Source organism: Bombina bombina, chromosome 5 (genome assembly GCF_027579735.1).
Source record: "Bombina bombina isolate aBomBom1 chromosome 5, aBomBom1.pri, whole genome shotgun sequence".
Lineage (NCBI taxonomy): Eukaryota > Metazoa > Chordata > Amphibia > Anura > Bombinatoridae > Bombina > Bombina bombina.
In genome coordinates, this window is record NC_069503.1 from 325,551,905 (window position 1) to 325,569,334 (window position 17,430).

A 17,430-nucleotide genomic window follows, 5' to 3' on the forward strand; every position below is an offset into this window, starting at 1 on the left:
AGTCAAAAGATACTTTCAACCTCATCTTTTGATTTGTATTCTTTTGATTCAGTAAGAGTCAGTTTCTCCCATATTAAACAGATAAATGTGGTATGTGTATGTGAGTCTGAATGAAATTCCTTTGCTATCATGGTCACATTATGTTCAGTACCTGTCTTTCAGTGAGATCCAAATTTACTGCTATTTCATATCTTCTCAATCTAGTCAGGTAGTTGTGGTGGGCAAATTCAGCTTCCAGCTCTCTGATTTGTTCTTTTGTAAATGCTGTTCTTTCCTTACGAGGTTTACTATTTACATCTGTCTTGTAGCTTCCTTCCTGGGAATCTGTAATACAGAAAGTAAAGGCTTAATTATCTGTAATTTAAATAAATTGGAGTATTTGGAGAAAACATCAACAAGAAAAATAGTATCTTTTTGTCATTCATTTATATTATCCTGACTAATAAAATGTGAAAGATTATAACATTATATCTAGTTAAAATCAGTCATAAAGTCTTTTATAACAAAGTGTTATTCATTCTACAATTAAGTTGCCTTTAAAGGGACATTACAGTCATTTTTTATTGTGACATATACAAAATTGTGTTTTTATTTCTATAACAATTTTTGTATTTTTTTTAAAAAAATGGATGTAACTGTGCAAAAATAAATAAAAAAACACAATATAAAAAATACTTTTGCTTGCATGTATGAAGGCCATTTCCATGCCAAGCCACATCGCTATGGAGGTTTCCTTAGCAGCAAGTAAACAATCAGTCCCTTTGGATACGTTTTGCAGAAATGTACACTTTTTGTTTGATTCTAAGGTCCAGATTACAAGTGCAGTGCTATTGAAAGTGTAGAGTGTGGTATTCATATCTAGAACCTGTGCACAATCTGATATTGCAAGTCCCTGATAAAAAGATTAGCCAGAGAAATCTATCTATCATCTATCTATCTATCTATCTATCTATCTATCTATATACAGTAGGACTCCCATATCCATTGGGTATAGGTTCCAAGCCCCCTTGTGGATGCCTGAGAGCTTGGATAATAGCAAACACTATATACCAACATGCAGTACAGTACATGTCTATGATAAAGTTTAATTTATGTTAGGCACAATAAGACATTAACTACAATAACTAATAATAAAATAGAACAATTCTAATAATGTGATTTTAGCAATATAAGGGTTAATTAAACAAAAGTACTGCAATATCGTGAGAGTTGATTTGATAACTGAGACGGCCAGTAAGTGACGACTGTGTGGCATATACTGTGTGGATATGTCGGACAGAGGGCAAAGGGGCGTAATTTAAATTATGAATGTTTACTGTATAGACTGCCAAAACCACGGTAACTGAAACAGCCGATTCAGGGAATTTACTATATATACGTACTGTATATCTTGAATTAAAACATAGTTTAAGAATTAGTGATATACTTTATGTAGGAGGGACAGGAGTAATAAAAGGGGTGTAGGAATCTGCATGTATATTAAAAATGACCTTAAACCTACAATAAGGGAAGATATTTATGATGGTACAGGTGATAATGTATAGACTCTGTTGGTTGAAATAAGGAGTGGGTGAAAAAAATCCTAAATAAAGCCCCCCAACATTAGTGGCATGAAGGAAACTCAACTACTAATGCAAATATGAAATGCTGCTAATAATAACAGTGCTGTAATTATGGAAGATTTTAACTACCCCAACATAAACTGGGCAAATAAAACTAGTAATTCACCTAAGGGAGATAGATTTTAAAATGCTCTCAGGGATAACTTTTTGTCACAATTAATAGAGGAGCCAAATAGGAATATAGCTATATTGTATTTACTGATATTAAATGATACAGATATAATATCAAACATAGATGTCAAAGAACATTTGGGTAACAGTGATCATAACATGGTCACATTTGAAATCACTTTCCATAAGCAGTGTCTTAAAAGTTTAACTAAGATGTTTAATTTTAACAAAGCAAAATTCAATGATTTAAGGAAATTGTTAAGTAAAATAAACTGGGACAAAGTATTCTCTAATAAAAACACAGAGGATAGATCTGTGATCTTCAGTTATGCTGAAGTTTAGCAGTGTGTAGACAGGTGTCAGGAACAATGAAATTAGGCATTTTGCCAGAGTGGAAAAAGCGACGCAACACTCCAACATGATGCGACCCTGATCTGGGAAAGCACCGTGGTGTTCGCACTGACTTACTACTAATTCCTAGTAGAGTGAATCTATACGCAGGAACACCCATTCATATTCTATGGCTTGCTAAGAAACTGCCACACATTGCACAACACGGGCCAAAACAAAGGGAATTGCAAATCCTGTCTGCCTCTGCAAGTGTCTGCTCCATAAATGGAAGAGACAAATCTAATTCTCACGATCCACCATGTGAGGTAACTAGTCCCCCCCCCCCGCACTAGGTAGTGGGACCCTTGCTCTGAGATCACTTCTCCTATTACTCTCAGGAATCCACATATGAGGGTTACTTCATCTAGCACTCCAAGCGATACTAAGAGCAGCATTACCACTCTTCTTTCAGTGGAAAATAACAGAAAACTGGCGATCCTGACAACATGGATTACTACTCTGACTGGAAAGGATTGGAAACTGATTAGTCCCACAACCAGCACCATGGCCTCTTCCCCCCTGTCTTTGCTATGGAAGTCAGGACAGCAAAATGGACTAATGTAGGAAACCAATCTAAATTGCCTAAATTTTCAAAAAAACTGGAATGTGTTAAAATGTTATATTTATGGTGCTCATCGTAGAGTTATGTTAACTTGCTATCATTTTTTTTTTGTGTCGGTTGTTGTTTCCCATTGCCACTTGCATAACTCCCTTCCTCCCAGTTGATCATTTCTATTTTGTTATATACATATATGGGTATAGTGGCAGATGAATATTTATCTAACTCACTTTCGTTACCCTCAGGGATCCAGTTACAATGTATACTTTATTGCGTTCTCAAGTTTCAGTAATATCACACATCTGTATATCTGTATATCTGTGTTAATACCATATAGGGGGGCCTTAGATCTTCTCCTAACATGAGAGCAATTTTCCTTTTAGAGCTTCAATACCATCCTAGAAATGGGGCATATTTATACTTATTTTGGCACGTACCTATACCGAATAAGCCTATAGTTTCTAACTGTGACAAGACTTGCCTGTGGTTCTTAATAATTAACCTACATAAGTTACTTCAGAATGAGTGCTGCCGGCGGCCGAGGCAGCATGATAAATCTTGAAAAAGGAGGAAGGTATATCAGTTAACATATGTACCATGAAGGTAAGGTACAACTCTCTCGCATTTAGAGTCTCTCTCTGATTTAGCTCATAGCTAATATTAGTGCCTTATTTGTAGCTCTTAAGATTGGAGATCCACTCTGAACCCCTCTCTATGTGGTGATATGTGATTCAAAATGTGTGTACATATATACAAGTATATACATATATAAACTATCATATGTAGAAATATCTGATAAGTATGCATGCACATTACCAATTTAATTGAATTAAAATGTTTGGCTCTTCATAAGCAATAGTATACTCCAGGGACCATACTACAGTATAGCAACTTCCATTATGCTTGTTGTTTGAGTATATGGAGGTTCTGGTTCTCTACACTGCCTCTAGACCCATAACCTAATCCCTAGTATTGGAATAATTTCTCTGGCCAACCCTAGTTACCAGAGGTTTATTATAGAGCGGCTCTTGCCCACTGTCTCTATACTCTCAAAGCCCCACCCAAGATCCTAGAATGACGGATTCAACTTTAAGCGGTGTTTACCTGCTTAATATTAAACTGTGTCTCTTAATCACATTTATATACTAGGTTCCAAAAAGTGACCCCCATCATAATATATATTTAAACATATTCCTATATCATTGCTCTACATTTCCCCAACTCTCCTCTCTTTGATATATAAATTTGCTTAAGGTCCAAAAGAGGCCTCGTGTGTACTACGGAGAATATAGAATAGAAAACTGAAGGTTTCATGTCTATTTGTTCATTACATCTGTTCGCATGGATACATTTCACTGTACTTATAGCTTGCTGACTGCATATATATTTATTTTACTATAGGCTTAATTCTTATTATGGTCTGGTTAATACTTGTGCATTTGTGACATATTTTTATTGTGAATGAACATGCTTATTGTGTTATTATTGTTAAAAATCTCAATAAAAGATTACACTAAAAAAATAAAAAAATACAGAGGATAAATGGATAACATTTAAAACTTTGTAAAATAAATATACACATCAACACATACCACATGGTTATAAAAGTAAAATAAATAAATCCAAGCCAATGTGGCTGAATAAAAATGTGTTAAGAGAAATCAGGAAAACACATAGGGCATTTAAATTATTCAAAGACAATAGTACAAACTCAACATACCAAATTTGTAAAGAATGTAACAAAGCATGCAAAAAAGCAATCAATTAGCCAAAATTGAAAATGAAAGAATAATTGCAAAGGATTCAATCAAGTCAATCCCTAAAAGTTTTTTTAAGTACATAAATGGCAAAAAATCTAAGAAGGAAAAAATAGGTACATTAGAATGTGTGAAGGGTAACGTAATTAACAGTGACATGCAGAAGGCGGAGGTACTAAACCAATTATTTTTTTCAGTATACACAAGAGAGAAAACAATGGGGGATACTTTGAAACAAATTAGAATATACAAGCCCATACCATTAACTGGGTTATCTCTAGAGGATATCAGGAAAAAATGGATATTAAAGTAAATAAAACTCCAGGCCCAGATGGAATACACCCAAGGGATTTACTGGAACATAGCACTATTATAGACAAACCTATACAGTACTCTTAATTTTTCAAGACTCTTTATCCTCAGGCATAGTGCCCCAGGACTGGCGTAAAGCTGATGTGGTGCCACTCTTTAAAAAGGGAAGCAGGGCTGATCAAGGAAGATATTTGAAGGGATTATAAAGGATTATATTGATGTACATATTCATGTAAACAAGATTATGAGTTAAAATTAGCATAGTTTTATCAGAAATAGATCATGTCAAACTAATCTAATTATATTATATGAGGAAGTAAGTAAAAATATAGATAAAGGGGAGTTAGTTGATGTTATATACTTGGATTTTGCAAAGGCGTTTGATACAGTGCCATATGAAAGATTAATGTACAAAATGAACGGACTGGGAATAGCTGAAAATGTTAGCTCATGGATAAATAACTGGATAAAAAACAAGGAGCAACGAGTAGTAGTAAACAGATCATACTCAGATTGGACAAAGGTAGTCTTTTATTTTTATTAATTACTTGGAGCAAGGATTAAATAGCAACATCTCTATTTTTACAGATGATCCAAAGTTGTGTAAGGTCATTAGGTCAGAGCAGGACTAACTTGCTTTACAAGGGGATCGGCAAAAATTAGAAGAATGGGCAGGTAAATGGAATATGAGATTTAATACGGGAAAATGCAACTTTCTTTATTTTAGAAGTAAAAATAAGCAGGCAATCTATTATTTAAATGGGACTAGACTTAGCCAAACAGAGGAGGAAAGGAACTTGGGAGTAGTAATAGATAACAAGCTAAAGATGGGTGCACAATGCAGGGCAGTGACTTCTAAGGCTAATAAAATACTAGCATATATTAAAAGAGGCATTGATGCAAGGAACGAAAGCATAATTCTGTGACTATATAAATCCCTTGCAAGACATCACCTTGAGTATGGAGTGCAGTTCTGGGGACCGATCTCAAAAAAAGACATTGCAGACTTCAGAGAAGGGATATGATTGCTTGTGTTAAATGGGTCTCCTTTTTTAATTGGGATTTGTATAGGTTGAACTCGATGGACAAAGTATTTTTTCAACCTCATTTACTATGTTGCTATGTTACTATGTTACTTTGTGAACAGCACAATTTTTTATTTTTCTTTAATGCAATTAATGCACCTTTGGGTTAGCACCCAAGCAAAAGCCAGACCTGCGTTTTAAAGAACGCCCCATAGAATTGTATTAGGGTGGCACCATACTAGATTTCATCATGTAATTTAAGTTATGAATGTTTACTGAATGGACCTCGGTCAACCATTGATAAGTGAAACCGCGATAACTGATAACGCGATAAACAGTGGATACAGAGGTTTTACTAAATATGTATATATATATATATATATATATATATATACACTTGAAAGTGATTCAGCATAACTGTAAAAAACTGAATAAAAAATATCACCTGAACATCTCTATGTAAAAAAGAAAGATAGTTTACCTCAAAATTTCCTAAGTATTCAAACCCCATTGCAAAGGATTTTAAGCAGCAAATCAGTATGTCTGTCCCGGGACAACTAAGGGAGTGAGCTTTTGTGCACTCTCATATTATTTCCCTATTCAGTTTAAGGAAGTTTACTATGAAATCTCATGAAAGTTAAGTGAAATCTCATGAGATCACAGTAAAAGAGTTCATGACCTCAGCACTGCTGATGCTGATTGGCTGCTGTTCATTTATTCATTTTTTTTTTTACCTGCAGCTGGGCAGTAACTGAGTATAACTTTTTACACAGGACTTACTCTGCTGAGCTGAGGAAGTTGTAAGGTAAAATATCTTCCTTTTTTAGAGATGCTCAGGTGATATTTTCCTGTCAGCTTTTTACAGTTATACTGCATCTGTTTCAAGTGATTTAGTATATAAGTATTATGTCCCTTTAAGTCAAATCTCATAAGATCACAGTAAAAGAGTTCATGACCTCAGCACTGCTGATGCTGATTGGCTGCTGTTTATTTCTTTATTATTATTTTTTTTTACCTGCAGCTGAGCAACAGCTGAGTATAACTTTTTACACAGAACTTACTTTACTGAGCTGAGGAAATGAGGCCCCGTCGAGTGCCTGTGAAAGGAGGGGCCAGTGACCTCACTCGAGGCGTAGAGGGGTGTGTCTTCGTGAGCCGTTGCTCACTTTCCCTTTCAGCGTCGTTTGAAGAGGACCTGGAAAAGAAGCGTTACCTGCAAAGAAGCTTTCTACTCACCATGGCGGATCTTCAATCAATTCTCAGCACGGTCCAGGAGCTGCTGAAGTCGAAGGGCGTCGAATGGATCCAGCGAAGACTCGTTCCCGAAGAGGTCGTCGGTTCCGGAGGAGAAGCGACGGTGGGTGGAGGAGCTTCTAGGCCTGTTCGCAGGTCCCGCCCGCCTGAGAGACTATCGCCTAGATTTAGAGTTCTGCGGCCAAAGGGGTGCGTAGCTAACGCTGGCTTTTTTCTGGCCGCACCTTTTAAATACCGCTAGTATTGAGAGTTCACAGAATGGCTGCGTTAGGATCCAAAAAAGGAGCGTAGAGCATATTTAACGCAACTTCAACTCTCGATACCAGCGTTGCTTACGGACGCGGCCAGCTTCAAAAACGTGCTCGTGCACGATTCCCCCATAGAAAACAATGGGGCTGTTTGAGCTGAAAAAAAACCTAACACCTGCAAAAAAGCCGCGTTCAGCTCCTAACGCAGCCCCATTGTTTGCTATGGGGAAACACTTCCTACGTCTGCACCTAACACTCTAACATGTACCCCGAGTCTAAACACCCCTAACCTTACACTTATTAACCCCTATTCTGCCGCCCCCGCTATCGACGACCCCTGCATATTTTTATTAACCCCTAATCTGCCGCTCCGTAAACCGCCGCTACTTACATTATCCCTATGTACCCTAATCTGCTGCCCCTAACACCGCCGACCCCTATATTATATTTATTAACCCCTAATCTGCCCCCCACAACGTCGCCTCCACCTGCCTACACTTAATAACCCCTAATCTGCCGAGCGGACCGCACCGCTATTATAATAAAGTTATTAACCCCTAATCCGCCTCACTAACCCTATAATAAATAGTATTAACCCCTAATCTGCCCTCCCTAACATCGCCGACACCTAACTTCAAGTATTAACCCCTAATCTGCCGACTGGAGCTCACCGCTATTCTAATAAATGTATTAACCCCTAAAGCTAAGTCTAACCCTAACACTAACACCCCCCTAAATTAAATATAATTTAAATCTAACAAAATTAATTAACTCTTATTAAATAAATTATTCCTATTTAAAGCTAAATACTTACCTGTAAAATAAATCCTAATATAGCTACAATATAAATTTTAATTATATTATAGCTATTTTAGGATTTATATTTATTTTACAGGCAACTTTGTATTTATTTTAACCAGGTACAATAGCTATTAAATAGTTAAGAACTATTTAATAGCTAAAATAGTTAAAATAATTACAAAATTATCTGTAAAATAAATCCTAACCTAAGTTACAATTAAACCTAACACTATACTATCAATAAATTAATTAAATAAAATACCTACAATTACCTACAATTAAACCTAACACTACACTATCAATAAATTAATTAAATACAATATCTACAAATAAATACAATGAAATAAACTAACTAAAGTACAAAAAAATATAAAAGAACTAAGTTACAAAAAATAAAAAAATATTTACAAACATCAGAAAAATATTACAACAATTTTAAACTAATTACACCTACTCTAAGCCCCCTAATAAAATAACAAAGCCCCCCAAAATAAAAAATGCCCTACCCTATTCTAAATTAAAAAAGTTCAAAGCTCTTTTACCTTACCAGCCCTGAACAGGGCCCTTTGCGGGGCATGCCCCAAAGAATTCAGCTCTTTTGCCTGTAAAAAAAACACATACAATACCCCCCCAACATTACAACCCACTACCCACATACCCCTAATCTAACCCAAACCCCCCTTAAATAAACCTAACACTAAGCCCCTGAAGATCTCCCTACCTTGTCTTCACCTCACCGGGTCCCGATCTGTCCAGAAGAGCCTCCGATGTCTTGATCCAAGCCCAAGCGGGGGGCTGAAGAGTGACGTCCATCCTCGGGCTGAAGTCTGGATCCAAGCGGCGGCTGAAGAAATCCATCATCGGCTGAAGTCGGAAGTCCATCATCGGGATAAAGTCTTCTATCAATTCGCATCTTCAATCTTCTTTCTTCTGGAGCGGAGCGGAGCCATCTTCTTTCCAACCGACGCGGAACATCCTCTTCAACCGACGCCTACTCGCCGAATGACAGTTCCTTTAAATGACGTCATCCAAGATGGCGTCCCTCGAATTCCGATTGGCTGATAGGATTCTATCAGCCAATCGGAATTAAGGTAGGAATATTCTGATTGGCTGATGGAATCAGCCAATCAGAATCAAGTTCAATCCGATTGGCTGATCCAATCAGCCAATCAGATTGAGCTTGCATTCTATTGGCTGATCGGAACAGCCAATAGAATGCGAGCTCAATCTTATTGGCTGATCGGATCAGCCAATCGGATTGAACTTGATTCTGATTGGCTGATTCCATCAGCCAATCAGAATTTTCCTACCTTAATTCCGATTGGCTGATAGAATCCTATCAGCCAATCGGAATTTGAGGGACGCTATCTTGGATGATGTCCCTTAAAGGAACCGTCATTCGTCGGGAAGTCGTCGGAAGAAGATGATGGGTCTGCGGTGGAGGTCTTCAAGATGGAGCCGGTCCTCATCGGATGAAGATAGAAGATGCCGCTTGGATCAAGATGGTTGCCGGTCCGGATCGCCTCTTCTTCCCGGATAGGATGAAGACTTTGGAGCCTCTTCTGGACCTCTTCAGCTGCAGGATGATGGATGTCTAGCCCCCGCTTGGGCTTGGATGAAGATTTTGGAGCCAGGACGGATCGGTGTGATACCCGGCGAGGTGAAGACAAGGTAGGAAGATCTTCAGGGGCTTAGTGTTAGGTTTATTTAAGGGGGGTTTGGGTTAGATTAGGGGTATGTGGGTGGTGGGTTGTAATGTTGGGGGGGTATTGTATGTTTTTTTTTACAGGCAAAAGAGCTGAATTCTTTGGGGCATGCCCCGCAAAGGGCCCTGTTCAGGGCTGGTAAGGTAAAAGAGCTTTGAACTTTTGTAATTTAGAATAGGGTAGGGCATTTTTTATTTTGGGGGGCTTTGTTATTTTATTAGGGGGCTTAGAGTAGGTGTAATTAGTTTAAAATTGTTGTAATTTTTTTTTTAATGTTTGTAAATATTTTTTTATTTTTTGTAACTTAGTTCTTTTTTATTTTTTGTACTTTAGTTAGTTTATTTCATTGTATTTATTTCTAGGAATTGTATTTAATTTATTTATTTCTAGTGTAGTGTTAGGTTTAATTGTAGATAATTGTAGGTAGTTTATTTAATTTATTTATTGATAGTGTAGTGTTAGGTTTAATTGTAACTTAGGTTAGGATTTATTTTACAGGTAATTTTGTAATTATTTTAACTATTTTAGCTATTAAATAGTTCTTAACTATTTAATAGCTATTGTATCTGGTTAAAATAAATACAAAGTTACCTGTAAAATAAATATAAATCCTAAAATAGCTATAATATAATTATAATTTATGTTGTAGCTATATTAGGGTTTATTTTACAGGTAAGTATTTAGATTTAAATAGGAATAATTTATTTAATAAGAGTTAATTTATTTAGTTAGAATAAAATTATATTTAACTTAGGGGGGTGTTAGGGTTAGGGTTAAAATTAGCTTTAGGGGTTAAAAAATTTATTAGAGTAGCGGTGAGCTCCGATCGGCAGATTAGGGGTTAATGCTTGAAGTTAGGTGTCGGTGATGTTAGGGAGGGCAGATTAGGGGTTAATACTATTTATTATAGGGTTATTGAGGCGGGAGTGAGGCGGATTAGGGGTTAATAACTTTATTATAGTAGCGGTGCGGTCCGCTCGGCAGATTAGGGGTTAATAAGTGTAGGCAGGTGGAGGCGACATTGAGGGGGGCAGATTAGGGGTTAATAAATATAATATAGGGGTCGGCGGTGTTAGGGGCAGCAGATTAGGGGTACATAGCTATAATGTAGCTGGCGGCGGCGTGCGGATGGCAGATTAGGGGTTAATAATAATATGCAGGGGTCAGCGATAGCGGGGGCGGCAGATTAGAGGTTAATAAATATAATATAGGGGTCGGCGGTGTTAGGGGCAGCAGATTAGGGGTACATAGGGATAACGTAGTTGGCGGCAGGGTACAGAGCGGAAGATTAGGGGTTAAAAATTTTTTATAGAGTGGCGGCGATGTGGGGGGGCCTCGGTTTAGGGGTACATAGGTAGTTTATGGGTGTTAGTGTACTTTAGAGCACAGTAGTTAAGAGCTTTATAAACCGGCGTAGCCCAGAAACCTCTTAACTACTGACTTTTTTCTGCGGCTGGAGTTTTGTCGTTAGATTTCTAACGCTCACTTCAGACACGACTCTAAATACCGGAGTTAGAAAGTTCCCATTGAAAAGATAGGATACGCAATTGACGTAAGGGGATCTGCGGTATGGAAAAGTCGTGGCTGGAAAGTGAGCGTTAGACACTTTCCTGACTGACTCCAAATACCGGCGGTAGCCTAAAACCAGCGTTAGGAGCCTCTAACGCTGGTTTTGACGGCTACCGCCAAACTCTAAATCTAGGCCTAGGTCCGGCGGGAGCGAAGAGACAGATTCCAGTAGCAGAGGAAGAAGAGCGGCAAAGTCTTCGTCAGCGGGAGGCGTTTCAGGTAAACGGGCGGTGCAGGCCGGCACCGTCGCAAGCAAGTCGGGAGTTGGAGACAAGTGCCGGAGCAGGAGTGGAGTCGGCAGCGTTCCGGAGGAGTCACGGTTGCCGGTTTCGGAGCCTAAGGTAATGTTATTTCTTTTGCAGGTGAAGTGGGGCATTATGGTGGCGTTATGGAGGATAATGAGGCAGCAATGGGGGCAGTGGAGGAAGACTCCGAAGAAGAGGCCTCTTTGAATTTGGCGCCATTTAGGGAGCAGGTAACGGACATTACAGGCCTAAAGGGATCATCTTTCCGGGAGGGTGATACGGCCTCTGGGCCTAATTTGGCGCAATTTCATGAGCATACGGCCCTCAATGAAGGTGCCAGTGGGGGATGGTCAGAGTCTGCTGGGAAAACGAGCTCAACGGGCGCTAGGCCTAAGGCTAGGGTGCTTGAGAGGCCGGTGGATAATGCAGTTAGGAGAGAATTAGTTTTTCAGGACCCCAGCACTAAAGGGCCTGGTAAAAAAGCTGTGAAGAAAACTAAACATTGTGACAATATAGCTGGACCAGCTTACACTGTGGCACAGGATGTTAGTCTAGATGTAGGGGTTCAGGAGGGTGGTATTTTGGAAGAATATGCTTTCAATAGGGGAGGTAATCAATTTAGCAGAGGTAGGGATAGTGGAGTTAATCAGGGTTTTAAGGATTTTAGGGGGGCTGCCGTTAGGCAGGGTAATGTGTCTTTTTCCCCAGCTATTTTTCAGGATAGGTGCTGTACTTCTGGACAGACTGACGTCGCTCGTCGGAGCGGCCACAAAGAAGGTGATTCTTTATGGATAGAGGAGCAGTACAGCGACTTTGGTGAGGAGGAGGAGGAAGATCAGTTCCCATCTTGTTCAGGACCAGTTTCAACAGATCAGGTAGGGGGTGATAAAATGTCACCACAGGGGGTATTGATGTTTTAAATCAATTAATTAAGGCTTTAGTTCCAGAGAAAGTTGGGGGGTTTATTATTAGTCCAGTGGGTAGGAATTCTCCTTTAGCTGAGTGTAAAGATAGCAGGGCTAGGCCTAGTTTTGTCAGGAGTCATAGGGATATTAATGATTCTGTTAGTGGTAGAATTGTAGATAATAGGGATTACGCATCCTCACAGGTCAAGTCAGGCGAGTGGAAGAGTCAGGAAAGAAGGTCCAGGATTCCAATAGCATGGCGACGGGTAAGATCCCGGTCGCCTACTAGTGTCAGAAAGAATCAGGATTCAGAAACGTCTGTCTGGGGTACACTAGACAGTCAGTCAAGGGAGAGAGTGAGACATAGGAGATCTAGATCTCCGGAAAGAAGGAGTCACAAAGATAGAGTGGTTCCAAGACATGGAAATGAATCTATATGCCTGGATGCAAGGAAGGAGACAGGTACATCTAAGGAGTTATCCAAATCTTCATGTGATGCAGGTGCGAGTAGTAGTGTGTTTCCAGTGTTAAGTGTGAGTGCGGCTGATGACAGGTGTGAGGTTTTACTGAGAGGTTTGAAGGATTTAGTTTCTCAGATGGAGAACAGTTTGCAATCTAATGTTAGTGTTGTTAACAGTGTGCAGGCAAATGTTATTGTTCCCTCGGGTCCGGTTGGTGCCTGGGTTGTGCAGAATGTGACTTCCAGTGGAAGTTTTTTAGATCAGGCGGTTTCTGTACCATCTGGTGCTCCTTCTGTTGTTAGTCAGGTTAGGGTATCTGATCAAGCCTTGAGGCGTCCTTGTTTGTGTTTGGTAGGTCCTTTGGGTATTCATCTCTCTAAGGATATTAAAGAGAAGATTTGGAGACGAGAGTTTGTTGAAATATTTTTTCTTCTTCCTGTGGAGCAAAGTTTTGACAGCAAGGATGATACTAAAAGTGAGTCGGGAAAGAAGGAAGATGATGATCAGAAAAGAAAATTTAGGAAGATTCCTAAAACTCTGTCTAATTGGTCTAGGGCCTTTTGTAGTTTAGCTAGTGTTATTGGGGAAAAGAACCCTGAATTGTGTTCTTCCCTCTTCTGTTACCTGGGCGAAATAGCAAGTGCTTGTCGTACTTATGGTGGTTTAGCTTGGTGGAAGTATGATGAGCAGTTCCGTCAGCGTTTGGCGGTTCGGCCGGAGATGCTTTGGGATGATAGGGATATGGGCATCTGGTTGGAGCTTATGACTCCGCTAAGGTCTGGGCAGCCCTTTCGGGGTTCGGGAGGGGTTTCAAGTGCCTCCTCATCAGCTTCATCAGTAGTGGCCTTTAGGAAAGTTGTCTGCTTTCAGTTCAATGAAGGGGTGTGTAAATTTGGAACGGCTTGCTAGTACAAGCACGAATGTTCCTTTTGTGGAGGAATTCATTCCAGCGTCAAGTGTTTCAAGATGGCTAAATCTTCAACAAAGGTTGATAGTGTCATTCAAGGCCAAGACTCCGGTGAAAGTAAAAAAGATGGAGCCTTGGTTAAGATTGTACGGTAGGAGAAGGGGTATGGCTTCTGATGCGGAGATTCTGTTTATTGATTTTAATGATGGCTTCTTTATACCATTTGTTAAGGGTATTGAGTCTGTTTTTGCTGGTAATCTTAAGTCTGCTAGGGATTTCCCTGATGTGGTGTTGCATAAAATTCGGAAAGAGGTTTCTTTGGGCAGAATGGTAGGCCCCTTTTCTGCTCCTCCTTTTGATAATCTAAGGGTGTCCCCCTTGGGTGTTGTTCCAAAGAAGGTTCCGAATCAATATAGGCTTATCCACCATTTGTCCTTTCCGAAAGGTTTTTCGGTGAATGATGGAATTGAACCTGAGTTATCTATGGTAAGATATGCGTCCTTTGATAAAGCTTTGTCTTTGGTTAAGGAGACGGGTTCTAATGCTTTGTTGGCTAAAGTGGATATTGAATCTGCTTTTAGGTTGTTGCCAGTGCATCCAGCGTGCCATCATTTATTGGGCTGTTTTGTGGATGGGTCTTATTTTGTGGACTTGTGTTTACCTATGGGTTGTTCCATTTCTTCTTGTTCCTTGTTTGAAAATTTTTGCTGTTTCTTGGAATGGGTGGTGAAACAGATTTCTGGGTTGTCATCAGTTATCCATTATTTGGACGACTTTCTTTTTGTGTGTCCTTCTGGACAGAATTCGTGTCAGGTTCTTATGGATGCGTTTTTTGCTATGGCTGGGGATTTTGGTATCCCAATTGCATCTGTCAAAAAGGAAGGGCCTTCTTCTATGATTAGTTTCCTGGGTATCTGCATTGATACAGTTATGATGGAATGCAGGCTTCCTGAGGAAAAGGTGAAGGATTTGTTAATTTCTGTTGATTCAGCTCTGAGGAGGAAGAAGCTTTCTTTGAGGGAGATTCAATCTTTAGTTGGCAAGCTGAATTTTGCTTGCAAGATTATCCCAGTTGGCAGATTTTTTTGTAGGAGATTGTCCTTGTCAACGGTCGGGGTTAAGATTCCTCATTTTAGGATCCGTTTGTCTGCTCAAGTAAAGGAGGACTTACATGTTTGGAAGGCTTTTTTAAAGGACTTCAATGGCAATTCCTTGATTCAGTCTGCGGAAGTGGTGAACAGTGAATTGCATTTATTTACAGATTCTTCTGGTGCACATGGTTTCGGTGCTTTGTTTGGTAAATGGTGTTCAGGTGCTTGGCCCGGTGTTTAGGCGATAGCTGGCCTGACCAGAAACCTCGTTTTTCTGGAGTTATTCCCGTTAGTGGTGGCTTTGAAGATTTGGGGTTGCGAGTTTGGAAACAAAAAAGTGTTTTTTCATTCTGACAATATGGGCGTGGTTTTTGCCATCAACCGTTTGTCTTCTAGTTCTAAACTGGTTATTGGTTTGATCAGAATGTTTGTTTTCGAATGTTTGAAACATAATGTGTATTTTAGAGCTGTTCATGTGCCTGGAAAGGAGAATATAGGGGCTGATGCTCTTTCTCGTTTTCAGTGGCAGAGGTTTCGAGAAGCAGTTCCGGATGCAGACATTGTGGGTGCTACGTGCCCGGAGGAAATGTGGTACCTGAATTTTCTAGAGTGTTGAATATGGTGAGGGGAGCCTTAGCTCCTATGACTTGGAATGCTTATGTGGCTGTTTGGGTTCACTGGCTCAATAAATTGGTTGGGAAGGATAGTCATGTGGATGAAGTGAATTTGCTTTTGAATTGGATTGAGGTGTGGAGGATGAAAAATTTCTCTAAATCATTGATAAAGCGTAACATGTCGGCTTTATCTTTCTTGTTTAAAACTTTAGGTTGGCAGGATTTATCCAAAAAATTTTGTGTCCGTATGGCAGTGAGAGGTTTGTTAAAGAAGAAAGTAGTTTTGGATAAGAGGCGTCCATTGGTTTTTTCAATATTGGAAAGAATGGTTTTAGTTTTGCATAGTTTGTTTTTCCAATTTTGAAGTGTCACTATTTAAGGTAGCTTTTGTATTAGCTTATTTTGGAGCTTTTAGAGTATCTGAATTGGTTTCCGCGAATCGTTGGAGTCAAGGTGGTTTTGATTTGAATGATGTTGTGTTGAATTCACAAGAGGTTCTGTTATGGTTAAAGAAATCGAAAGCTGATCAAGAAGGTAGGGGTTGTTGGGTTAGCTTGAAACAGATTGGAGGGGTGTGCTGCCCGGTTACGGCAGTTCAAGAATTTTTGCATTTGAGGAGTTGTTTAAAGGGTAGAACTTTGTTAATCCATGAAGATGGGACCTGTTTATCTCGTTTTCAATTTGAAGCGGTGTTGAAGAAAGCTTTATTGGAGATTGGAGTGGATAGTAGGGAATTTGGATGCCATTCCTTTAAGATTGGGGCAGCTATGGAAGCGAGCATTTTTGGGTTTGAATGAAGGTGTGGTGAAGAGGATTGGAAGGTGGAAGTCTGGTTGCTTCAGGTTATATGTTAGGCCAAACTTAGGCCTAGATTTGGAGTTCAGCGGTAGCCGTCAAAACCAGCGTTAGAGGCTCCTAACGCTGGTTTTGGCCGCCCGCTGGTATTTGGAGTCAGTGATTAAAGGGTCTAACGCTCACTTTACAGCCGCGACTTTTCCATACCGCAGATCCCCCTACGCCATTTGCGTAGCCTATATTTTCAATGGGATCTTTCTAACGCTGGTATTTAGAGTCGTTTCTGAAGTGAGCGTTAGAGCTCTAACGACAAGATTCCAGACGCCTGAAAATAGCAGGAGTTAAGAGCTTTCTGGCTAACGCCGGTTCATAAAGCTCTTAACTACTGTACCCTAAAGTACACTAACACCCATAAACTACCTATGTACCCCTAAACCGAGGTCCCCCCACACCACCGCCACTCGATTAAAATTTTTAACCCCTAATCTGCCGACCGCCACCTACGTTATATTTATGTACCCCTAATCTGCTGCCCCTAACCCCGACGACCCCTGTATTACATTTATTAAACCCTAACTTGCCCCCCACAACGTCGCCGCCAGCTACCTACAATAATTAACCCCTAATCTTCCGACCGCAAATCGCCGCCACCTACGTTATCCCTATGTACCCCTAATCTGCTGCCCCTAACATCGCCGACCCCTATATTATATTTATTAACCCCTAATCTGCCCCCCTCAACGTCGCCGACACCTGCCTACACTTATTAACCCCTAATCTGCCGAGCGGACCTGAGCGCTACTATAATAAAGTTATTAACCCCTAATCCGCCTCACTAACCCTATCATAAATAGTATTAACCCCTAATCTGCCCTCCCTAACATCGCCGACACCTAACTTCAATTATTAACCCCTAATCTTCCGATCGGAGCTCACCGCTATTCTAATAAATGGATTAACCCCTAAAGCTAAGTCTAACCCTAACACTAACACCCCCCTAAGTTAAATATAATATTTATCTAACGAAATAAATTAACTCTTATTAAATAACTTATTTC

At 39.7% G+C, this 17,430-nt stretch overlaps 1 protein-coding gene across 1 annotated transcript in view; it reads right to left on the reverse strand.

Annotated features, from left to right (window-relative positions):
- MEOX2 (mesenchyme homeobox 2) overlaps window positions 1–17,430 on the reverse strand; it is a 129,170-nt gene that overhangs the window by 24,139 nt on the left and 87,601 nt on the right. The window contains exon 2 of the mRNA XM_053714115.1: window positions 152–324. Coding sequence (XP_053570090.1) covers window positions 152–324 — 173 coding nt within the window. The remainder of the gene's footprint in view (window positions 1–151; window positions 325–17,430) is intronic.